This window comes from Scleropages formosus, chromosome 6, assembly GCF_900964775.1.
Source record: "Scleropages formosus chromosome 6, fSclFor1.1, whole genome shotgun sequence".
Lineage (NCBI taxonomy): Eukaryota > Metazoa > Chordata > Actinopteri > Osteoglossiformes > Osteoglossidae > Scleropages > Scleropages formosus.
In genome coordinates, this window is record NC_041811.1 from 16,795,802 (window position 1) to 16,818,194 (window position 22,393).

At 36.4% G+C, this 22,393-nt stretch overlaps 1 protein-coding gene across 1 annotated transcript in view; it reads left to right on the plus strand.

Moving 5' to 3' along the window:
- The window catches only part of cntnap3 (contactin associated protein family member 3), a 90,547-nt gene extending 83,388 nt beyond the window's left edge, over positions 1–7,159 (plus strand). Inside the window, exons 20-24 of the mRNA XM_018736679.2 lie at positions 795–928; positions 1,348–1,435; positions 5,436–5,654; positions 6,017–6,088; positions 6,822–7,159. Coding sequence (XP_018592195.1) covers positions 795–928; positions 1,348–1,435; positions 5,436–5,654; positions 6,017–6,088; positions 6,822–7,018 — 710 coding nt within the window. The 3' untranslated portion in view covers positions 7,019–7,159. The remainder of the gene's footprint in view (positions 1–794; positions 929–1,347; positions 1,436–5,435; positions 5,655–6,016; positions 6,089–6,821) is intronic.
- The last annotated feature ends 15,234 nt before the right edge of the window (positions 7,160–22,393 follow it).

The window sequence follows — 22,393 nt, forward strand, 5'->3', positions numbered from 1 at the left end:
GTATAGAACTTAGATGTAAGTTCAAAGTTGCTGGTTCAAGTTACAAGAGAGGCTGCTATAAGGTCTATAAACTGAATTAGCTTTAGAATTTTTAGTAATTATTCCACATTTAAAGTTTTAGTGATTTTTTCAAGAGAATTGTAGGGCGCTACATCATTTATACAGTTTAATATAAACTGAAATAGTAAATACAGACAGGGGTGCAAGTGGACAATGGCTTTTTTGCTTAAAAAATGCTGAATACTTACTTGCATCATCATTGTAAAGGTTTAAATCACCCCTTAAAAAGCTCCTTCAGTACAGAACAGGAATTTGCAAATAGGAAATTAAAATCACTGGAAACATTTCTTTGCAATTCAGCAGCAGGAATGTATAGGTTTTTCTGTAAATGATACCTGAAAATTACCTTCAGAGGTCAATTGATGTAAAATATCATTTTACATCTTTTCCTATTTCTATGGTTGAGTACTCACTGATTTTAGGTAAAGTAACTTATGTGATGTGAGTCTTCAGCCTTCTTGTCAGAAGTCCAATTCATTTCCCACAAAGCACCATCTGCTACCACCTTAAAGATGTTATTCACAGAAATGAGGCAATTATCATCTTAATGGAATCCAACATTTCTGGTTTTCAGAATATTTTTCAGAAAGATGTAAGTGGAAATAATGGCAGAAGTGTTTGATGCTGCAGTTTAGGATGAACCCATGTTGAGCTTTAAATATGAAGAATGTTGGTAATCATTTCTGTATTGATGCGGTGCAGTAACATACAAATGATTTTTTTTTTTTTTGAAGGTTACTTGGAGGTTAAATATAAGCTACAAAATGAAAAAGATGTGGAAGTATTCAAGGTAAACACAAGAAACATTGCAAATGGACAGCTGCATAAAGTGGTGATCAAAAGGCAAGCTGAAGCTCTCACTGTTCAGGTAATATGTCTGTTGGTTGTGTCCTATTTTCAATTAACCAAATTATTAAATAAAGTATTCACCTTATAAACATCTCAGGTGAGAAGTTATCCGGGCTGATGGGCAGTGTAATTTGTAAGACAGCAACACTATCACAGGAACTTCTGTGCATAAAATAACATTGTCAGTTAGGCTACACTTTCATAGTCATCACATTTTGAACGTGAAGGCCAAACTTTAAAATATGTCTAGACTGAAGTAGTTCTTTCCATAATTGAATGACACAGGCTCAACAGCAAAGCAATGATGTGTTTGAAGTGCTTTGAAGAGCAGGTTTAATTAAAACCTCTGTATGGAACAATACACAATGGATCATTTAAAACATGGATGTGTCAAGTTCTTCTCCTCTGTAATATGCATTATTTGCGGAAATTTTCCAGATTGACCAGAATACCAGAGAAGAATTTAATCTAACATCCGACACAGAATTCAGTGCCATCAGGTCTGTTGTTATTGGAAAGATATATGGTAAGTTAAATTGCATTAAGAAATGTAAACATTATAAAAAATACAAAGGAATTACTGGCTTTTCTAATATATGTCAAAGAGAAAAATTGAGTGAATTCTGTTTTCAGCCACTGCTTTGTATACAATATAAAAAACCAGAATAAAGTACAGTGAGACAAACTTCAGAATGTTAAAATACAACTGTTTTAACATTTTTTCCAGTACACAACTAATTTATAGAATAATGCATAATTTAATTAATTATGCAAGATAAGTAGTTGTCATTTTTGTGAACTTTTAGAAACCTTCGAAATAATTTATTGATGCAAAGTGCTATGCTTTGAACGAAGGCGCTCCAGTCAATCTGTAATGATTGAAAGGTTGGAAAGGTCCTTCTAGCTACATATTTCAGATGCCAACACGTGTTTCTACTACCAAGTGAATCCCCTCAGCTGAACTCATTGACAATGTGTCATAATATGCTTAAAGTTGTTGTGTGAAAATTAATTTATTGTCAGTCCTCTTGAAGGCTATCATTGATCAACAAAAAGACCTGCCATGAATGCAAAACCAATCGAGAGTATGAGACTCTATAGGGTGAGAGGAGGTATCAGGAAACATTAACAGCTTTTGCAATAGACCTTTCAAATGTTTTCATATGGATGTTAAACTTTATACAAAGAATAATTATTTTTTAAGAGGAACTCTAAGTAATGCCAGAAGTATGTCTGAGATGAAATATGATACATATACAGTATCTGTAGATTCTACACAATCAAATTTTACTTAATAATACCACATAGACCAAGTTCTTTTCATGTTGTCCCTTTAGTGTCACTATTTATGACTCATCTCTTTCGACTGGAGGAATGTAATATGATGCTCCCTTGGCTTTAGAATTTCTGATTGAAAAATACAAAACCTCAAAACTAGTGGAATGGAAGAAATTAATGGAATGAATGAAAACATTAATAAGCAGATCAATTTGTGGCATTAACAGTGTTGTATACTAATTCACAAAATGAACTGTATAAAAGAAGACTGTCACAGTGCGTATGTGTATTAATTTATTCAATCTTTCAGACATTTGTCTCCACTGGTCTATACTTTTGGGAGACTGTCTATAAAACATTTTCTCTGCACGTGCTGCCCTGCCAGTAACAATCTTTGTGCCAAAATGATATTGCAGAATAGCAGACTCTGAGACAACATGTTGTTTTTCTTGGGTCTGTCTTAGGGTTTGAATAGTTCATTGGGAAAGACACATCTGTAATGTTTTGAACACATAATTTGTGCTTCATCAGTACACCTTCAATTTGTCTCAGTCTAAAATGTTTACTTCTTTATATGAACATTAATGTCTGGCTGTATGACTGGAGCTCCTAGCTAATGAGGTCTGTCTAAGAAGATCAAGCATAGTTGATTTATTTAAAACATTATGCACATGTCAATTTTAAAAAGGATTTTAAGTGTGGTTATTTCTTGAATGCAGGAGTTTTTAGCATAGTTCACTGCATACGTTTTTTTTATTTAGACTTTAAAATCTGTAAGAGAGACCTTTTCCAACTGCACTTCACCTTCCATTATAACATTTAACACTCCACATTTTCTTAACAAATTTTGATGGGGGAGGGAACCTGCAACAGTTTCATAAATTTTGGCGATGGTCATTAGTTAACAAGAATACTGATTGTGGTTGAGGATAGTATTCTTATTTTAAGTGCCATTGAGTTGATATCAACTCTTAGCGACCACATGACCACAATACAGAGCCTCTCCAGTACATTCTGTCCTTCACATATGTCCTTTGGGTTCAATGAGGGCAGTATGGCCATATTTATATGTACAGGACAGAGTTTCCTTATAAATCCCAAGTCAAGCAGAGTTGTAAAGAAGGTGAGAGTATTTATAAATATAAGCTTGTTTTTCTGTTTCATGAAGGTTCACCAAAGCTGATTATTTCTGGCTGCAGATACAGCATCTCAACTCTGCTCCGGGGCATTTGTCCATCTGCCGAGGGTCACAACGTGGTCGCATAACTGTCTTCCTTCTCTTCGCTGTACTGTACAATTCAATCAGAAAAGTTGCTACAGTACAGACACACAAGGTCATGTAGCGCTGACTCTGCCCCTACCCTCAGAAATGAAAGAAACTTGCTTTTTTGCCCAAGGGCAACTTTGTGCAGAGTGCATTCAATACCATCAGTCTGAAAGACTGGGATCTGATCCAGCAATGTTCACTTTGCAGACGGGTTTTTTTGTGAATTGGGACTAAATTAATTATGTGTAGTAGCGCATGGAGAATGCATCAGATATGAGCAACTCTCATTGACCTCAAATAGACAATTATGCATCAATACATCCACTTTTTAAACAGCCTGGCTGACCATCTGGTGGTCTCAGAGACCCAAAATCATTCCCTGTGCCCTACCCAAGTCTCTGGTTGAGAAGTGCTTTGTGGTGACTTCAATACATCTACCAATCTACTTCAGTAATGTGGTATATAAGGGTATGCTCAACAACAGAGTGTTAAGTACCCTACCCACATTCATCAGTCCATGTTTAGAGTCCAAGGTTGAATGTAAGCCTTACTTCTAAATTTTTGATTAGCAAATTCTATGAGGTAAGACTGAGTTTAAAAAGGACATGTAAAAGGAAGCAAATAAATTCATAGTGAGCGTACCTTTAGGTGCTGGATTACACACAAGAATATGATGGTTGTGGCAAACAGCTACATCCAGGGGTCAGAATAATTGAAAAAGCAATTGAGAGCTTTTCCAAATCTTGGTCCAAATGAACACTGGAAATCCTTTGAAAGAGAGAAGTAAGGACGAGCAGAACTACAAGACACACACAATGTTATGTATACTGTTTCCTTTCAATGACAAAACAGTTGCTTTAGCTTTAACAGCTAGTTTTGTTCATGAACTCTGTACTTTTCAACAGTTTCCAACAGTTTTCAACAGCTGAAGCATAAACATACATGGAAGCTGTCAGATTGTGCAAGTGGATAATTGGTATTCACTGACAGCAGTTAAGACTAGAGTGGCAGATAAAACGGACAACCACTAAACTAAAGAGTGTCTTGAGTTCGATAAGAGGGACGAGAGGATTTTATGAACAAAAGATATTTCAGCATTTTCAGTTTTGTGAATGTGAATTAAAAAACCATGTCTTGGCATTATGTTAATTAAAGCATATACTACACTGAAAGCAGAAGGTGTAAGCAGTTTAAACTGTCTAATGGATTAGCTGAGATGGAAAAAAACAAAGTGGAGAGTAGTAACAAAGCACTGGATTATTACCATGCAAAATCTATTAGCTATGAAGAAAAATTTTTAACAAATCTATCAAATGTTGTTGACGAATAAATTCACAAATCTATGTAAAGAACATATTCAAAGGAAATGAATACAAGGTGCATTGCATACAAGCTGCAATAAAACCTGGTATAAGTGAATAACAAAAACAAGCAAGCACCATCCTATAATATTAACAGATAAATGTAAAATATAGGGTTAATACTGACCTTTCTTAAATTCATGGTATTTTCCTTGTCCAACAAGTGCCCATAAATTTCTAGAGCTAATATTTAAAATATTGTACAATACATGCAGAACACACACACACACACACACACTTTCAGAACCGCTTGTCCCATATGGGGTTGCGGGGAACCAGAGCCTAACCCGGCAACACAGGGCTCAAGGCCGGAGGGGGAGGGGACACACCCAGGACAGGATGCCAGTCCGTCGCAAGGCACTCCAAGCGGGACTCAAACCCCAGACCCACCGGAGAGCAGGACTGCGGTCCAACCCACTGCGCCACCGCACCCCCCCACATGCAGAACAGTACCTTGCTAATGTTTTTAACCATAGGTACTGTAAATTGAAAATGTTTAGTTTCACGACAAATGTATAAACATGACTCAGAAGTTCTTGTGCATTCTACCTTGTTTCTTCTTATTATTATTATAGTAATAATAATAATAATAATAATAATGTTTATTCTCCTCTTTCTAGATAGCAGCGATTTTGACCCTGAGGTTTCTCGGCTGAATGCACTGGGGTTCAGTGGGTGCCTCTCTGGCGTGCAGTTCAACAGCATTGCCCCACTGAAAGCAGCCCTGCTGCACCCAAGCAGCAGCCCTGTTACAGTCAGAGGGCAACTAGTTGAGTCACAATGTGGTGCTTCATCTCCATCTAATCCCTTCGCAGCTGAAACCACCCACTCTCTTTCTGGTAAGGTTGAAATACCTATGTGACAATAACTTTAAATTATTTATGCTAGATCCTTTCACCTTATCTTTATTGTCATCAAACTGTCTTTTATCTTGAATTTTAAAAGTTCTGACTTTGCAAAAGGCTCATTGAATTATTATGGAGCTATTCAACACTGATCTTTGAGCATTTTATAATTATGTTTTCTTATAGTTTCAACACTGAAAGGACTTCTATTGGTATTATACTTGTGCAATATTTAAGATTTAATTTTTTAATTGTTTTCCAAGATGAAAACATAATATTCCATGAGCCACATCTTCCAACTGAATGCTACAAAAATACTGATCTTTTCTGTCCTTCCTTTTCTGTTTCTGATTCAGATCATTCTGGTACAGCAGATACCAGTGAGCCAATAGTCAATGCAATAAGAAGTGACTCCGCTCTAATCGGAGGTAACAGAGCATGTAGTTTACTTATGAGACTCTTATCTTCAAAAATAAATTAGGAAAAAAGTCTACTGATTAAATGACAAAAAAGTACCTTTGGATAGCATACAGTTTGAATTGATATACCTGATAGAACTGCTTTTTACATGTGTTTTTAATTTACTATTTTGATTTATAAATTTTACGTAAGTCTTACATAGTTACTATGTATTCAATGGTGAAGTTATTCAGCGATTTCTGTAAATACAAATTAAATAATATCTAAACAGTTTGAAAGACTATACAAGGAATTTTGCCATTCTTAAATTCTCAATGTTAAAATAAATCAGCTTAAGGTGTTGCTTAAACTTTTTAAAAATTCATAATTTCTTAGTTTTATGTAAAATTTTAAGATTACATTTTCTTTTCTCACACTGATTAAATGTACTAGTCAATATAGCATATTTTGCCCAAAAGATTATCATACTCTTTTTTTCCATATTGATCAATTTCATAACATTCGGTTGTGCAATTGTGGAATTAAATTATTAGCACTTTTTCCACTATGATCTATATATACATATATACAATTTTGCAAAAATATTAAAAACTGCACAGCTTTGACAAATAATTGCAGGTGAGCCATTTTAGCACATTGCAGTCTAAAAACATTTATATTTTATGTAAGATTTCACATGGGAAATAGATTGTGTCAAAATTAAAGTACAACCCTTAATAACCCGATACGTCTTACTTGCAGGTGTCATAGCTGTTGTGATATTTGTCATTTTCTGCACTCTGGCGATAATGGCAAGGTTCCTCTATCGACGAAAGGAGACCTTTCAAAGCAGAGAAGCCAAGGGACCGAAGCCTGATGAGAGCCCTGACTTTCCCTTCAACAATGAGCCAAACTCACAGAATATGCAGAGTGAAAATCAAAAGGAATTCTTGATGTGATAAATTCTTCTTCCTCCACAATACTGAAGTTTATCAAAATAAACTGAGGACAAAAATGGCTTGTCAAGTCTAAAGACATTAACATTCAATGTGCAGTATGCATAAAATCCCTATGTAACTGTCAACTGCAGTTAATTGAGTCTGGAGAAAAAAAAATCAAATTTTCCATGTATTTTTGTTATTATTTTTGTATATACATAATATTCCTTAAAACTCTGGCATATGTTAAAGGTTTGAGCACTTCCTTTACTGGTTTGTAAATATTCTTTAAAATAAACATCTTAAATTAATGTCATAATAATCAACATCTTATACTCTGATGACCTTTATTTTATGTTTAAAAATTATTCTGTACCTATGATTTAATACTGAAATATGAAATATACTTAAGCAGACTGTCAGATAAAAATAAATGTTTGAAGTGTTTAGTAGAGTGGATTTTGGTATTATAAACTCCTGATGGTGTTTTCTTTACGTTGGGTTTTTTTTTTTTCTTCCCAATTTTAAGTGTGTTCGATCCGGGGAAACCCTTGACTGTCTTCAGTGTTACTATAGTTTGCTTTCCAAGAAGCAGAGGTTATGTGACATGTGCTCCTCTGATTCATGTCCCTGGTGAGCTGATTTCCTTCTCATGCAGCAAATTGCACAGTACTGTGCGGTATGTCCTTGTGCCAATTGAGTGGGTCACACAACTACACACAAACTGGTGACCAGGCAACTCATGGACAGGAGGTCACTTGCAAACCAGCCAGCTACAATACTCCAGCCGAATTACACCTTCTCTCCCTCTTCGGTGGAGAGATCGTTTGCTGCTGCAGATTACCTGGTCAAAAAATGACAAGTGACATAACTGAAATCTGAGGCATTGTTTGAGCTGAACCTGGTTTAAGATTAGGAGCAGTGCACTCTTTCAGTTCTACGTTTCCTTGGACTACTTTTTGCAAACTTGGATGGTAGAAGGCAAAGCTGGTATGGAGTGTGTAATTTAAAGCGATAAATGTTCTGCATTCCCTGAAAAAAGGAGCAAGAAGTTAAATATATGAGGGTGAAACAGCAAATTCAATTCATCTAAATCTAATCTTTCACAAAATTATTGTAAACATTTCCAACAGTGTGTAAGTAATAAAGCTCTTATTTCTTATGATTAAACAACTTCTTTTAATGAACAGAAGACATTATATGCCCAGTTTTCACTGTTGTATCAAGTGCCATTTGTATTCTGATTCAAGTGCAAAGGATATCAGATACTGCAAGTGACCTTTTGAAAGACATTCAGCTGAAACATATTGTTTATTCAGCAGGATAGGTCTTTGTCAAGTGCAATCTCTATTAAACCCACAGTACAACTGGTTGGATTTTCTTCAGTGTTGGTGAGAAGATTGTCACACGTCAAAGAAGAGGTCAACTAGTTGAAGATTTCTTCACCCCAACCTGAAAATGACAGAGACCAAACATGAATCTGAATAAATGCAAGGCAGATGGCAAATCTGATCAAAATGACTACGTATGACATGAAAATGGTAGGCTTTATTGTTGTTTTTGAATTTGTTCTGAACTGTCATAAAATGCCAGTGTCTTGATGTTTAATAAAATTTATAGAAAAAAACCTTAATTTCTGGTTGCTCTAAAATTTTAAACCAAAATCTTTAACTGTAACTGTTTGTTCATTAATGTTGTTTACTTATTATAATGACATTTTCCGAAGAAACATTAATGGCATGTGTGTTTTCATTCTTGGCTGTATTGTTTTTGCAGCTTCATTTCCATCAAATAAAAATGCTTCGTAATTTGTATCAGTCATTGCATAAAAATGTTCAGGATCAATTCTTTCAGAAAGACAGATTGTAAATGCAGTTTTGGACTGTCTTCTAGTTTGTGGGCAGATTTACTTGTAATACACTCTGCAAAAAATGTTTGGAAAAACACATTTAAAAAACTTATATAGAACCCAATATACCGGATCCTCATGGTGCAAATGTTTGAGTTAGAAAGATACAAATATTTTTTTTCCTGATTGTTTATGTTTAATTGAATTTTCTTCACCTATCTGTTTTCTAAAACTTCTTTCTTTCTCATATCAAAAAGATAATTTTCTTTAGGCATTGCAAACAATTCAATGGACGTGTGGTTCCAGTTGTATTTGTAAGCTGAGGGCCCAGTGTGTACATAATTTATTAAAACACTTTAGTAGCAAATGAAGACTAAGATTCTTCCAGTAGTCTGCTCAAGTCCTAATGAAGTTCCCATAAAAAAACTTTATTTTCTTAAATTCCACTGTGTTTTATCAAGTGACAGCTTTCCCAAGTCTGAAATCACAATCATAGTTTATGTTACCTTATTAAGCAGACACTTTTCTCCAGAGCAACTTCCAATGAACACTATTCAGTGTTATTAGTCCACACCTTATTCACCCAAGGTGACTTATACTCCTATATACACTATTTACCGTGAGTTACTCATCCATACATTGGTGAAATACACTCTTTGCATCACTCGTACACCATTGGTGACTTACAACCAATTCACCTGTACAGCATGTCTTCAGGCTGTGGGGGTGAACCCAGGAAGACACAGGGAGACACAAACTCCACACAGACTGAGGGGGTATCAAACTGACGCTGTCTCACATCACCCAGGCACTTTGAGACAGCAGCACTACTCACTGTATCACCATGTCACCAGATAGAGAAGCCACAAGCAGTACTCATAGGCTTTTACAACAGTTAACTATCATGAAATTTATTTTTGCAACTCAAAACTAATTTGTGTATCTGTGAGGGAGAGTTGCCATAGACCCTTCAAATTCATTCTATTACATTTTCATAGCCAGTTAACTGAAATTTCTATATGTGCAATTCAAAAATTAATTTGCATATGTTTGAAGGGGAGTGGCCATACACAATGCTATTACAATCCCATAGTCATTCACAAGTTCAAAAGATATTTGATCCCTTTCCGACTGAATAGAAAGAATATAATTATGTTAAAACATGTAATAAGAAAACATTCAGATTATCTGTACAAGCTACGAGCTTAGGCACTGTACTATGTGTCCCATTAATACAGAAGCAATATGATGTTCAGAATGCCAAGCTAACACAGTGTGCACAGCATTTTTCACCAGATGCCGGTTTTATACAGCTGAAAACAGACCTTCAGGGTTCCAGCGTTCCTTTGTTCATCACATGTGCACATATTCCTTCCATAGGATAAGAGAAATGTTATCACTCATGTCAGATGGTATAAACCCATGATTCTGCAAAATTGGATTGTAATGCTGTATTAAACTTTCTTCAGTTTAACTATAAGCTATTTGTGATCCTCATTAATTCTGTACAATAAAGACCTTTTCTTGTTTTTCTTTTTTTTTCCCATTTCATAAACTCTGTAGGTTGTACCTGTAAATAGTTCAAGACTTGCGATTCATGTTGAAAATCTATCTGTGAAACAGCCTTATACCATCTTCAGTCTCTGTAGTAACAGCAATACTGGTCTTGTTGGTCACATACCTTCATGCTGTTGGGGGGAGCTATTAATGACTGAGTGACACAAAGCTTTATCTTTATCCACACCCTGCACCACCTCACTTCACCCATCATCTCACTTTAATTCACTGCTCCCCTCTCTAGCATTTTAATACGTTTGCCTGTTCATTCGCTTGTTATTAATTTATTTTCTACTTCACTTGCTAACTTATTTTTGTGGTTATTTAAATGTATATATGTATACATATGTGATGTATGTGTGTATGTGTGTTTGTATGTTGTACACTGCATGCTGCTGCAACCACACCGAATTTTTCTTCAGAGCTAAGAACATTCATTCAGTCATTAATTCAGTTATTAATTCATTCATTCATCCATTTATACACATACATAGAGGTATTTTCACAATAAAAAGGATTTTCATTGCAATGTTTTTTTTTTTTTTTTAATATGTACATCATACATTTGGAAAAGCTGGCCGTCCAAAACGGTTGTTCCATGGTAACCTCTTCGAAACATGTGGTACAGATGGAATGCTCCAACATTAGCTGGAGCTATGGTACTTTTACTGAAAAATCACCTGACTTCTGTGACCTCCTTCCTCCTCCACCAGTGAAACGCATATAAAATACCCAGGGCTGATTGTCAAAAATAACCTGATGCAAAAACTATATTGCAGCGACCGTAGTGTCCTCAGTACTGAAATCTTGGCCTATAGTTTATGCAGTCAGAGATGCTATTGTTAGTGTGTGATGAAGGACAAGTTTGAGAGAGCAGAGCTATTATATTTCTGCCAAAAATGCGACAGTCACTTATGCTGGAAAATGCAACACTAGGAAATAATTTTTTTCTTCATATTTACAGGTCTGTATCAAAAAGGTACTCTTATGGAGTCCCAAATCACAGTACTCTGATGGTACTTTTAGTGCTATCCTAATGTCAGTGAGAAAGGCTGGGGAAAAGCGCATCCAATTTTAAGATAATGACAATATTGAACAGTTTGGAGAATGCCTTTATTGGATGAAATGGAAGATACTTGAGAAAAGGTCATAAGATTAAAATGAGTGAAATGATGTGGATAGTAGTGATTATTTCTGCTTTGCTGGAATCCATCTTTCTGTTGCATTTATGTCAAATCAGGCCTCGGAAAAGTAAATAAAATGTTAAGAAAAACAAACAAACAAAAGATCACGATTATTATTCATGGGACATGCTTGACACCGAAGGAGAGGTAAACTGCAAAATCAAAAAGAAAACTGCTCAGTACTGAAGCATAGCCGCAGGCGTGGCATGCAATTAACGGAGAGACTCTCACAAATGTAATGGCCGTCCAATTGTGGAGTTTTAATAAGTAGAGCATTCAAGTTAATTTTGGTTCCATATTAATTGAATCCATTTTTCATGCATTTTGAAGGAAGCATTAGCACAAAAAAGGATCATTTTTGTGTTCCGTTTGTACAAATAGCTCAGTTCCAATACTCATATTCTTGGTTTTTTCGAGCATTCTTTGTGTGAATTCCTTGAAAATCACATTGACAACAAAAATGGTTAGGCTACAGAGTGTTTCCTTACGGAATTGTGCAAGTCAAAAACTTGATAGAAAGAATCCACCATGACTTCAAACGTTTTCTAATACTGTGGTCACAGTGCAGGTTCTTCGATTTATTTTTGATACACCTGGATAGCTTTCTCAGTTGAAGTCAGTTGGATTAATTACAAATGGATATAAATTGAGTTACAAGATTCAATGATGTCTTTAGCTAGATTATCAAGACATCTGTGTTACTTCTGTTGTTGCATTGTTCTACATTGTACTGTCATTATCACCTGTCTGTGATATAAGAGTCACAGAGTCCTAAAGTAGATGTTTCACTGATGCACAGAGGACACTTGTGTTGTCTGTCATGATATGGCAAATGGACACACGTATACACATACACACACACACACACACACACATTTTCTGAACTGCTTGTCCCATATGGGGTCGCGGGGAACCGAAGCCTACCCAGTAACACAGGGCGTAAGGCCGGAGGGGGAGGGGACACACCCAGGACGGACGCCAGTTCGTCGCAAGGCACCCCAAGCGGGATTCGAACCCCAGACCCACCGGAGAGCACCACTGTGTCCCCCTGGACACACCTATAAAACAAAATTTTAAATTTACCGTAACAGGTCAATGTCTGCAACAATTCTGAAAGCTGAATGTGAAAAGTATAGCTATAAGAAGTAAATCATTAGGAGAGAACACCTCTCAGCATATTCAGCATAAGATCAGTTCAGTCTATATGCATTTTCCAAGAGTTCTCACGTTAGTGTGGGTTTCCTTCCACAGTCCAAAGACACATTACTTGTTGTCTCTAAATTGCCCGTAGTGTATGTGTTTGAGTTAATGAGGCTGTGTGATTTCCCTGCACTTCACTCATGTCCCATGTAGCATGTGCCTTACCCTTTGCTTCTTGAAGAGACTCCAGGCCACCGTGACCCTGCGCTGGACAGACAAACGAATAGATGGACGGACAAACGGATAGTTGAATGGATGGGAAAACACCTTGTCTCCAGTCATTAAATATATATTGGTATAGCTTGGTACTTCAAAAATTTAATTCACTAGGATTTTCTATGTTTTCAGATTAACAGCAGTTTCTCGAAAAACTCAGGTGTCACAACCCACAGGGACAATACCTCTAGTAACCAAAGGAGGCGCCACTAAGTTCCACTAATCCAGACCCGTTCACCTGTTCATCAGATTCTTGATCTGCGTTCTGTTGCGATTTCCCTTGCAAAACTTACTTATTTCCAAAGTCTTGCCCATAGGTGTTTATACTTCCGGCTCAAGTGCCTGTCCTGTCTAGGCCTGCCTTTTGTGCTCCCGTCCAGGTGCAGCGTTCCAGTCCAGTATTTTGTCACAACGCCATGTTCAAGTCCCACTCACACATCCATGGTTCATGTTTCACCTTTGTGAGAATACACTATGCGTCTCTTTGTCCTGTGTTTGTTTATTTTAAAAAATTATCCAGGTGCCCTTGGACCATTTTATTTAAAAAAATCACAAAAATGTCATGAAAATATCAAATTATTTTTAAAAAAGACTTTGTATTTTACTCCCTTTTTAAAATATAGCCGTTCAAGGACTGTATGTGCTACAGTCTTAGCAAAACACTTCCTGTCCATAGTTTCCTCATTATGATCAAATAATAAATTTGAAAAAAGAGAAAAAAAAAACAATAAATTCAGTGAAAAATCTGTTTTCATAGACAAGCCATGTCATTTCTAAAAGAAAACATCTGTAATCAGCCATAATCTTTTTTTTTCTTTTTTTACATAATGCAGGACAAAAAGATCAAAACTCTCCATAAGGAATCTCAATATCATATGAAATGGCATCTCAGATGCATTTTTCATTCCAGGCAAAACTGTAGTGTGAATTTTTTATGCCTAGCCTAGAGTGCTGGCTTGCTGTTACAGGGTGCTTTTAGTTTTTTTGACCACAGTGGGCAATAACAATAGCACACTGAACACCCGATATGCGTAACCTATTTCATGTTGTTGCACATGATTTCTGTCAGATCATACATCATATTTCCATGTAATGTTCCCTCATGCCTCAGTGTTGCCCACTGTCAACGCCCATCTCACTTCTCTTTTCAAAACATCAAAAAACATCTACTGTCTCTAGCGCAGTGCATCATAGCACATATTCTTCATGACCACAGCAGGGAGCAACTCTGTCAAAGTAGAAAATTCTAAAAGATGTCAGTCTTCACAGGACAAATGTAATATATACATCTGCGTTTGACAAAGCACATATGAAGCATTCTTTCTTCTCCTAATATGGCCCTAGTCCCTCCAGTTTGCCTGACAAGGAACTGCTCAGAGAGTTGTTTGTACAGACGAACAGTACTTTAGTTCTGGATTACTGGGTCAAATCTGAGTGATAAGAAACCAGCAGTTCCATAGGTTAGAAACTGGGTTAATAGCATTAATATTAATGCCGTGTAATAAACAGCACAATCTGCATTTTCTACAAGTTGTCAGTTTAAGTTCTCAGCATGACATGTTTCAGTGCATGAAGATCAAAGTTTTATCGGTTCAGCCCATTGAGAGAACTCAGAATCTGATGATGCAATTTTAAAATTCAAATTCCGAATCTGTTTTATTTTGAATGCTTTAAACAACTGCTGTTACATCAAGTACCGAAGTAACCATATACAGTATAATATAGAGGGATGATTGTTCTTTTGGAAATGGAAAGCTAAAAACCTTTAATTGCTTGCCCAGTGTACAGGGGCATGTTGCAATACATTTACATTTACATTTATTCATTTAGCAGACACTTTTCTCCAAAGCGACGTACATCTCATAGAAAATACTAGGTGTGCATTACATTAACAGGAAAAGAGACAGAGATTCAGCAGTTCTGAGTGAGACGGGGAGATAATTCCACCACATCGGAACCAGAACTGAGAATCTTCGTGCTATTGGGCCTTTCCAGCATAGCTCAGTACTAGACTATTTGACTATAGACCCAGGTTTAAGTCCTGGAGCCCCCTAAACAAAGTATTTATGCTTGTTCGGTATGTGTTATTCTGGCCTCATGGAGTTTCTTTTGGGGTCAGTAGCGGAATGGTGGCACAGCCAGTAGCGCGGCTGTGTCACAGCACCTGGGTGGTGCAACAGGATGTGGGTTTGATCCCTGCTTATTCTGTGTAGAGTTTGCATGTTCTCCCTGTGTCTGCATGGGTTTCCTCCCACAGTCTAAAGACATGCTGTTCAGGTTCCCCCATTGTGTGTGAGTGACAGAGTGTGTTCCACTGATGTATGGATGAGTAACCCATTGTAAGTAGTGTATCTAGCAGTGTAAGTCACCATGGTGAAACAGTTGGGTGGGCTAGTAACACTACATAGTATCCATTGTAAGTTGCTTTGGAGAAAAGTGTCTGCTAAGTGAGTAAATGTAGTAGCATTTTTATTCCTCTATATTCAGCCCTCATATAACAGTCTCCCATAAAACAAAAAACTGCTATCACAGCTTATGTACATACACACACTGCCAGAAACTTCTTGTCCGAAGTGGGGTCGCACTGAGCTGGAGCCTAACCCTAACCCAATGCAGGGTGCAAGGCTGGAGGGGGAGGGGACACACCCAGGACAGGACAGCTGTCTGTCACAAGGCACCCCAAGCAGGACTCGAACCCTAGACCCGTCAGAGAGCAGGACCCGGCAAAGTCCACTCCATCCCCACACACACACGCACACGCACACGTCTTTTTTAATGCATCAGGTATTTTATTCAGTAAAAAGACACCTTTGCACATTACAACATCATTTTATTTCCACGAAGAGAGGAAAAGGAGTTTATATAATAATGCCAATCACCTTTGCTCTGATGTTATTTCAGCCGGTGTCAGATTTTTAGAGGGAATAATTTTCAGAGAATTGATATGTGAGGATGTTTGAATTATTATATTGATGATAGTTCTTCAAACTGAATCCACACTTTCCAGATATATGTAACAATTGGGGCAGTGTGTTCCATGAAAACTGTTTATTTAGAAGGTAAAGCAATGCAGTTTTCTCATCTCAGAAATGTTCAGGAAGAGTAGGATGTCAGTGGTGTGTCTTTTATTATTCTCATTTTCATTTTCTTCCTTTTTTGAAGAAAAAAACCATTGTTGTATAGGAATAGGACCTGTATTATAGTGCTGCAATTAAAATCCCTCATAGATGCAAAGGAGGAATTGCTTCCTTGATGAATTATAGTATTTTATTCTCTCTCTCTTGATTTTCTCAGACATGAAATCAGCTGAATCCTCAGTGCCAAGCTCTCTAATGAGGTGATGCAGTGGTTATGCCATCATCACGAAGGGTAAAGAACATTAGACCGTGTCAGGACATTGTTATTATCACTTTGTTTAAGCACATTTTAGAATCCCAGAACCCCTAAGATTTTGATTCATTAAATAAATATCTTTCTTTGACCTTTTTCCAACTTTATTTTTATTAAATTTTAGCCACTATTTCACACTATTCAATAGAAAACTTATCAGGCAAGAACTGAAGAACTTGCCACTTGCAGAGAAGTCCAGAAGGTCACAAAGACAGCTTATAATAAGAAAAATAATAAGAGAACAGATACAATAAAACATTAAATTGGTTATAATAATGGTCACAATTAAAAAAGATATTTTCTTATGTAATTACCTCAGTATGAGGAATATGAATATGGAAAGTAGAATTAGTTTTACTGGTACTACATAGAGGTTTAATAAACTGACTAAAATGCCACTGGAAATAATGGGTTTTTTCTAAGGCACAGTAGACCCAGAAGGCAAGATCCAATACAGAGAAACAGAATGGAGCTACTCAGCTGTCACCAGAAACAAGCAAAGAAGACTCCTCGAGGTCTACTGTTCATTAGGTTTCATTTTCTTCTGGTCTTTTTTGGTTATTATCAATAGACTAGTGCGAGGAAATTTAAGACTATGTTTGCTGGGAAGACCAGCAGCTGTAAATATTGCAAAGCATGTAAGCTCTGCAATGTGGCTGAGTGGTCTAAGCGGCTCGTTTTGTCTTCAGTCTCTTCAGGGGTGCTGAATTCCTCTGCTGCCAGATTCCTTCTTAGTATGTGTTACAGTTTATTCCTTCTCTGCTCCTGCTCATAAGGTGATGAGCAAGAAATTAAGGGTTTTACTTCAGACTATGTGAGTGGTTTCTCTTTTTGTGTTCTACTTGCCTGAACCATAACCCAGCAGGATTCGGGGCTTGACTAGGAAAGCTGATGGTCTTGAGGGACTTCAAACATTCAGACATTTTATGTGTAACTTCAAGACCATAATCTTTTCCCAGATCAAGGTTGCCTCATGGCTTCACGCGTTACTTCAAAAGTGTTATGACATCCAGATTCCTTTAAGACCAGCTAGTATGTAATCTTGTACAATTTGACTCATTGTCAGCACCGTGGATCTAAGTGTGCTCCATCAGGACACTTTATCAAGAAATAAGGGAGGAATTACAGTAGAATATGAGAAGCCATCTGTCTCAAGATCCTGAAAGCTCCTCAGCTATTAGCCTTTCACTGCTTTCTTCTGGGAGCTCTAAGGTATTCATTTTAGGCTCCTGTATTTCTAGATCAATGGGTTCAAACCCTACTGCTGCTAAAATTTCAAACTTTACATCCCCATAAGAACATCTTCCTTCAAAGATATTTACTTTAATCTGAAAGCATGAAAGTAAGAGTGTTTACAGAGTAAACATGAAATACAGAGATCTAACATAGCTGCTACTCACATGTGATGTGAAGTAGTTCAAGAATAGAGATTTTTGACATAGGTTCACAAACACTGGTTTGTTCAACCAGGGTAGTGATTATATTGTCTTGCAAAATTATGGTTGCCAGTTTAAATCCTGCTTCCATCTTTGCTGTGGTACCCTCATGTAATGGATTCCCCCTGAACTACTTGAGTGAAGTATTCAGATGTACAAATGGCAAACTGGCTGAAATCCTGCATTATGCAAGCATAGAACAGGAGGTAGGATTTCAGCCACTAACTACAGAGACAGCAGCTCTAATAATGACACCATACTCTGCACTACAGTCAGGTGCATTTTTGTGTCTGTTATGTGCAATGTTATGTTATGCTCATTTCTACTGAAAATGGTGGCAAGAAAGGCTGTAATCTATTGGTCCTGACAAACTGATAGATAGGTTTATTTGTCAGTTATGCTGGACTAAGCTGTTAACCGAATGTTACTTGCTTAAGGACTATGATTATTACTTGTGTTAAACACAATGTCTGGTATTTGGAAATTGGTGAAGAAATATCTGTAATAGTGAAAATATAAGCAAATATGTTATGTAATATTTTCCCATAAAATGAAAGAATAATGATTTAGTAGGCCTACAACACTTAGCAACTTAATGGTCTTTAGACTGAGCATGCAACTGAAGGACTGATTAGTCCAGATGTGGTTCTGGATTTATTTGTTTAATTCTGATTGTTTTAGGGAGGCATGGTGGCACAGTGGGTTTGGCTGTTCTGGTGGGCCTGGGGTTTGAGTCCCGCTTGGGGTGCCTTGCAATGGTCTGGTGTCCTGTCCTGAGTGTGTCCCCTCCCTCTCCAGCCCTGCACCCTGTGTTGCCAGGTTAGGCGCTGGTTCACTGCGACCCTGCTTGGGAGAAGTGGTTTTGTGTGTATGTATGTGTGTGTGTGTGTGTGTGTGTGTGTGTGTGTGTAATCCTTTTAGGAAAGGTCAGGCAAACTGAGCCTGGTAACCTTTTTAATCAGCATGACTTTGGTTTGATGTAGCGAATTTATTGAATTCAGCTGCCACAGAATTCAGCCAACCAAGAGGCCTAGAAGAGCAAAGGTCAAAAACTGTGTTTTTTTTTTTTTTTTTTCTATTGGTCAGGCTCAGATTCAGGCTCTGTACTTCATTTGCTTTTTACATGCATGTTTAGACACTACACATGTAAAATACAAAGTGAGTATTTACACTCACAGTATTTTATTAACAATCTGATATTTTAATCTCAGTGAAAACGCTATACATTTTCTACATAGAGATATACAGATATTCAATATACGTATGTGTAGATATTGAAGATCAGACCTAGGGTGAAGGTAAAAAAAATCTGCATAAAATATTACATGGCATATTAAACATTCATATGGTAATAAATTTTAACTTATTTACTTCTGTCATGGATATGGCTTAGAATAGTGTTTTTAAAAATAAATCTGAACAATAAGTTATTGATTTTTCAAACGACTTAGCACCTCCCTTGCTACAACTCTACTCTGAGGGCCAGGTGCAATCACTTCGGAGGACAGAACACAGCAGAGAATGCATCAGATGAATTAACTGCTAAGTGAAGCTTGAATATGATGAGATGGTCATGGAATGAAAGCTTTATTTAAGGATTTTATTTATGCACATCTTTTTCATAGTCTGATACTTTACAGAGAATTTCAAATCTCTACCAATAAACAAATCATATGTTAATGAAGCCAAAAGAAAAGCAATCATTTATGCATATATGTGTACATTTTGAACAAAATGCTATATTGAGAAAACATGCTTTAGCCTTGAAGGTAAATTCATTCCATTAAATCCACTTCATGAAAAATATCTGAAAAAAGCATATTGCACTAGATCATTTGTAGGGCCCTGCAAGCACAACTTAGTTCCAGGCACAACTAAGTTCTCAAATAATCTGGGTCAGGTTTAATGCTCATTCATTTTTAATCGCCGTTATTTGCCAGAGTAACTTCTTTCATTCCTTTGGGCTCAGAAACGTGGTCTGAAGAGACGTAGCTGAAATCTGGGCACCTCATATATTCTGTTCTCATGAAAGACACATGACTTATTCAGGCAATTCTGGAATTGCACCTACACATACTGCAGTGAAACTGTCATCTAACATGATGGCAGGAGAGTTAGTGATTTACTCTGCAGCCCTAGCATCATAACAGGGATTTAATTTTTAATAATAATTTATTCTGCTTTTCTCCACGTAATACCATAAAATGACTTATTGTCTGATTCATCTTTCCTGGGCAATTGCTTTTCCGCTCACCTATCGAAACAAACATGCACAATCCATTAGCTCTTGACTACATATAATAAGTCAGTCTTTAAAACTGAAGTTCTTAATACAAATAGAAAGTGGCTGCTGAAAGCTCAAATTTATAAAACTAATTTCACAAATAGTGATGGTGATTTTCTGGGAGAAGAAATCATCATTACACAGAAGTAGTCTGATTATATATATACATATATTGTGTGTATATTATATATACATATATATATGCACATACATACATATATATTATATATATATATAATATATACATACATATATATAATTTATATATATATATATATAAATTGAATATTTCATATAGAGTGGTACTTATTTTTTCTTCAAAAATTTATGGAAATGAGTAACAAATAAACCAATTAACTTTGTTGCTAAAAAGCAACCTGAGTAGTTCTATAAACACAGCAGAGGACATGTGAAAATGTGGTTGCACTGTGGGTAGCTTGAAGCACGCGGTTGCTCACTGGACCCTGCACAAGGCTGTCGTTGTCTCTTAATTACAGAATCAAGTTAATTTGAAAAAGGCAGGTCATATTTCACTGTAAACATAATTAATGTGTGGGGTCTGAAATTGTTGTGTACATCTGTGCATGGTGTTTTGGTAAATTCTCAGATGTCAGAGCTCTCACACCTCCCTCACATTGGAGTGCTCAGCGTTAATAAATACCTTATATTCTAAATAGTTCTGGACAGTTGGACATGTATTCCTTTGTCTTATTGAATGGTAGTCATATAACTTGTACAGTTTTCAATATTTTACTGTATTAAACATTTGAAAACTTAGATGTTAAAAAAGATGAAGCCCTGCATGATTATGCATAGGTGAAAGTAACAAAGAGTGGCAGGCATCCATTCCCACCTACTGCACTTCACTCCTGTGTGAACCATTCGGAGATTCTGAAAGCAGTCCTGCTGAGACAAGAGAAATGGCAGTTTCCTATGCTTTTGTGAGATCTGAAAAGGTACCATCAGTCTGCTCGCAAAAAAAAAAGAGCTCCTTTGTTCTTTGTTTGCTTGTTCTGCTGTGGAATGGCAAAAAAAAGAACAACTTAAAATATCGCCTGAGTTCTCACTTCTCTCAGCTTCTGTACTTAAAGCTCTTTTCATCAGCACTTTGGAATCTTGCTTTAAGAAAAAGTCTATCAGGCAAATTACTTTTGTCTTAAATCAGATTTGCCTATCTTAGTGACTGTGCAGAGTAAATAGGTAGCTATTAAGAGACATCATTCATTACTTCTGTGAATCTGAATAAAATGTACGGAAAAGATCTGCTAATGTACTTTGGAGTAAGGTTATAGAAGTAAATATTCAAGCCAGTGAACATATTTCTATCTGAGCTGTGTCACTATAGTAGTGCAATTAACAGTTCTTCAGAATCACACTTGACAAACTGATGAATTTCCACATAAAAGACAAAGATGTGTGAATTTGTACTGAAGAACAGCTTGGAGTTGCATTTAAATTTTTAGCAGATGCATCAAAACTTGACGCTTGCTTTTTAGACTAGTGTTTAGCTAGGACTGTCAGTCAGCGTATAAACATGTATGTACAGTACATCCATAAAAGTGGAAAGCAAAGTGTTGTTCATGAACAGAGGTGATAAAGAGAGAAGTGGACGTTAAAGCACGCTAAAAAAATGTTCTTGGACTCCTAAAATCCAGTACTGGAAATATTAGCATATTTTTTGCTTTTGATACTGATTTAAATTGTATTCTTTTTATAATAATAATAATAATAATAATAATAATAATAATAATAATAATAATAAGAAGAAGAAGAAGAAGAAGAAGAAGGATACATTTAATTTAATTTCAAAACATCCATTTCTGATGTTTATGGTATACTATCTTATATTCCTTGTATCTACTATCTACTATTCACTTCCTTATTTCTGTGTCTAATAACTTTTATTCCTTTATTCCATCTTAGTTTAGTTATCTTTGGCAGAAGGGTATAATTGGTTGTCAATGTGTAAATGCACTGGAAATTACTTAAAAGCATTTAGGCATATAGGGAATTGTAAAAGTTGCTGAAAGACAACAAGTAAACAACAAGAAGAGCACTTGGGACTTGCTGCTTACAATAATGTCTATGCAGAAAGTGAAAGCAATCAAGATGACAAAGTGTTCTCGGGTACCGTCTGAAAGCAGAATGGAAGTACTGTGGGGAAAAAAAGAATACAAATGTGCCTGAAAATGTGATCACTTTCCACTAGGGTTACTTCATCTCTGGGATGGCTGCAGTGTCAGAAAACCACCGCCCTTCCTTATACTAATTACACCATTG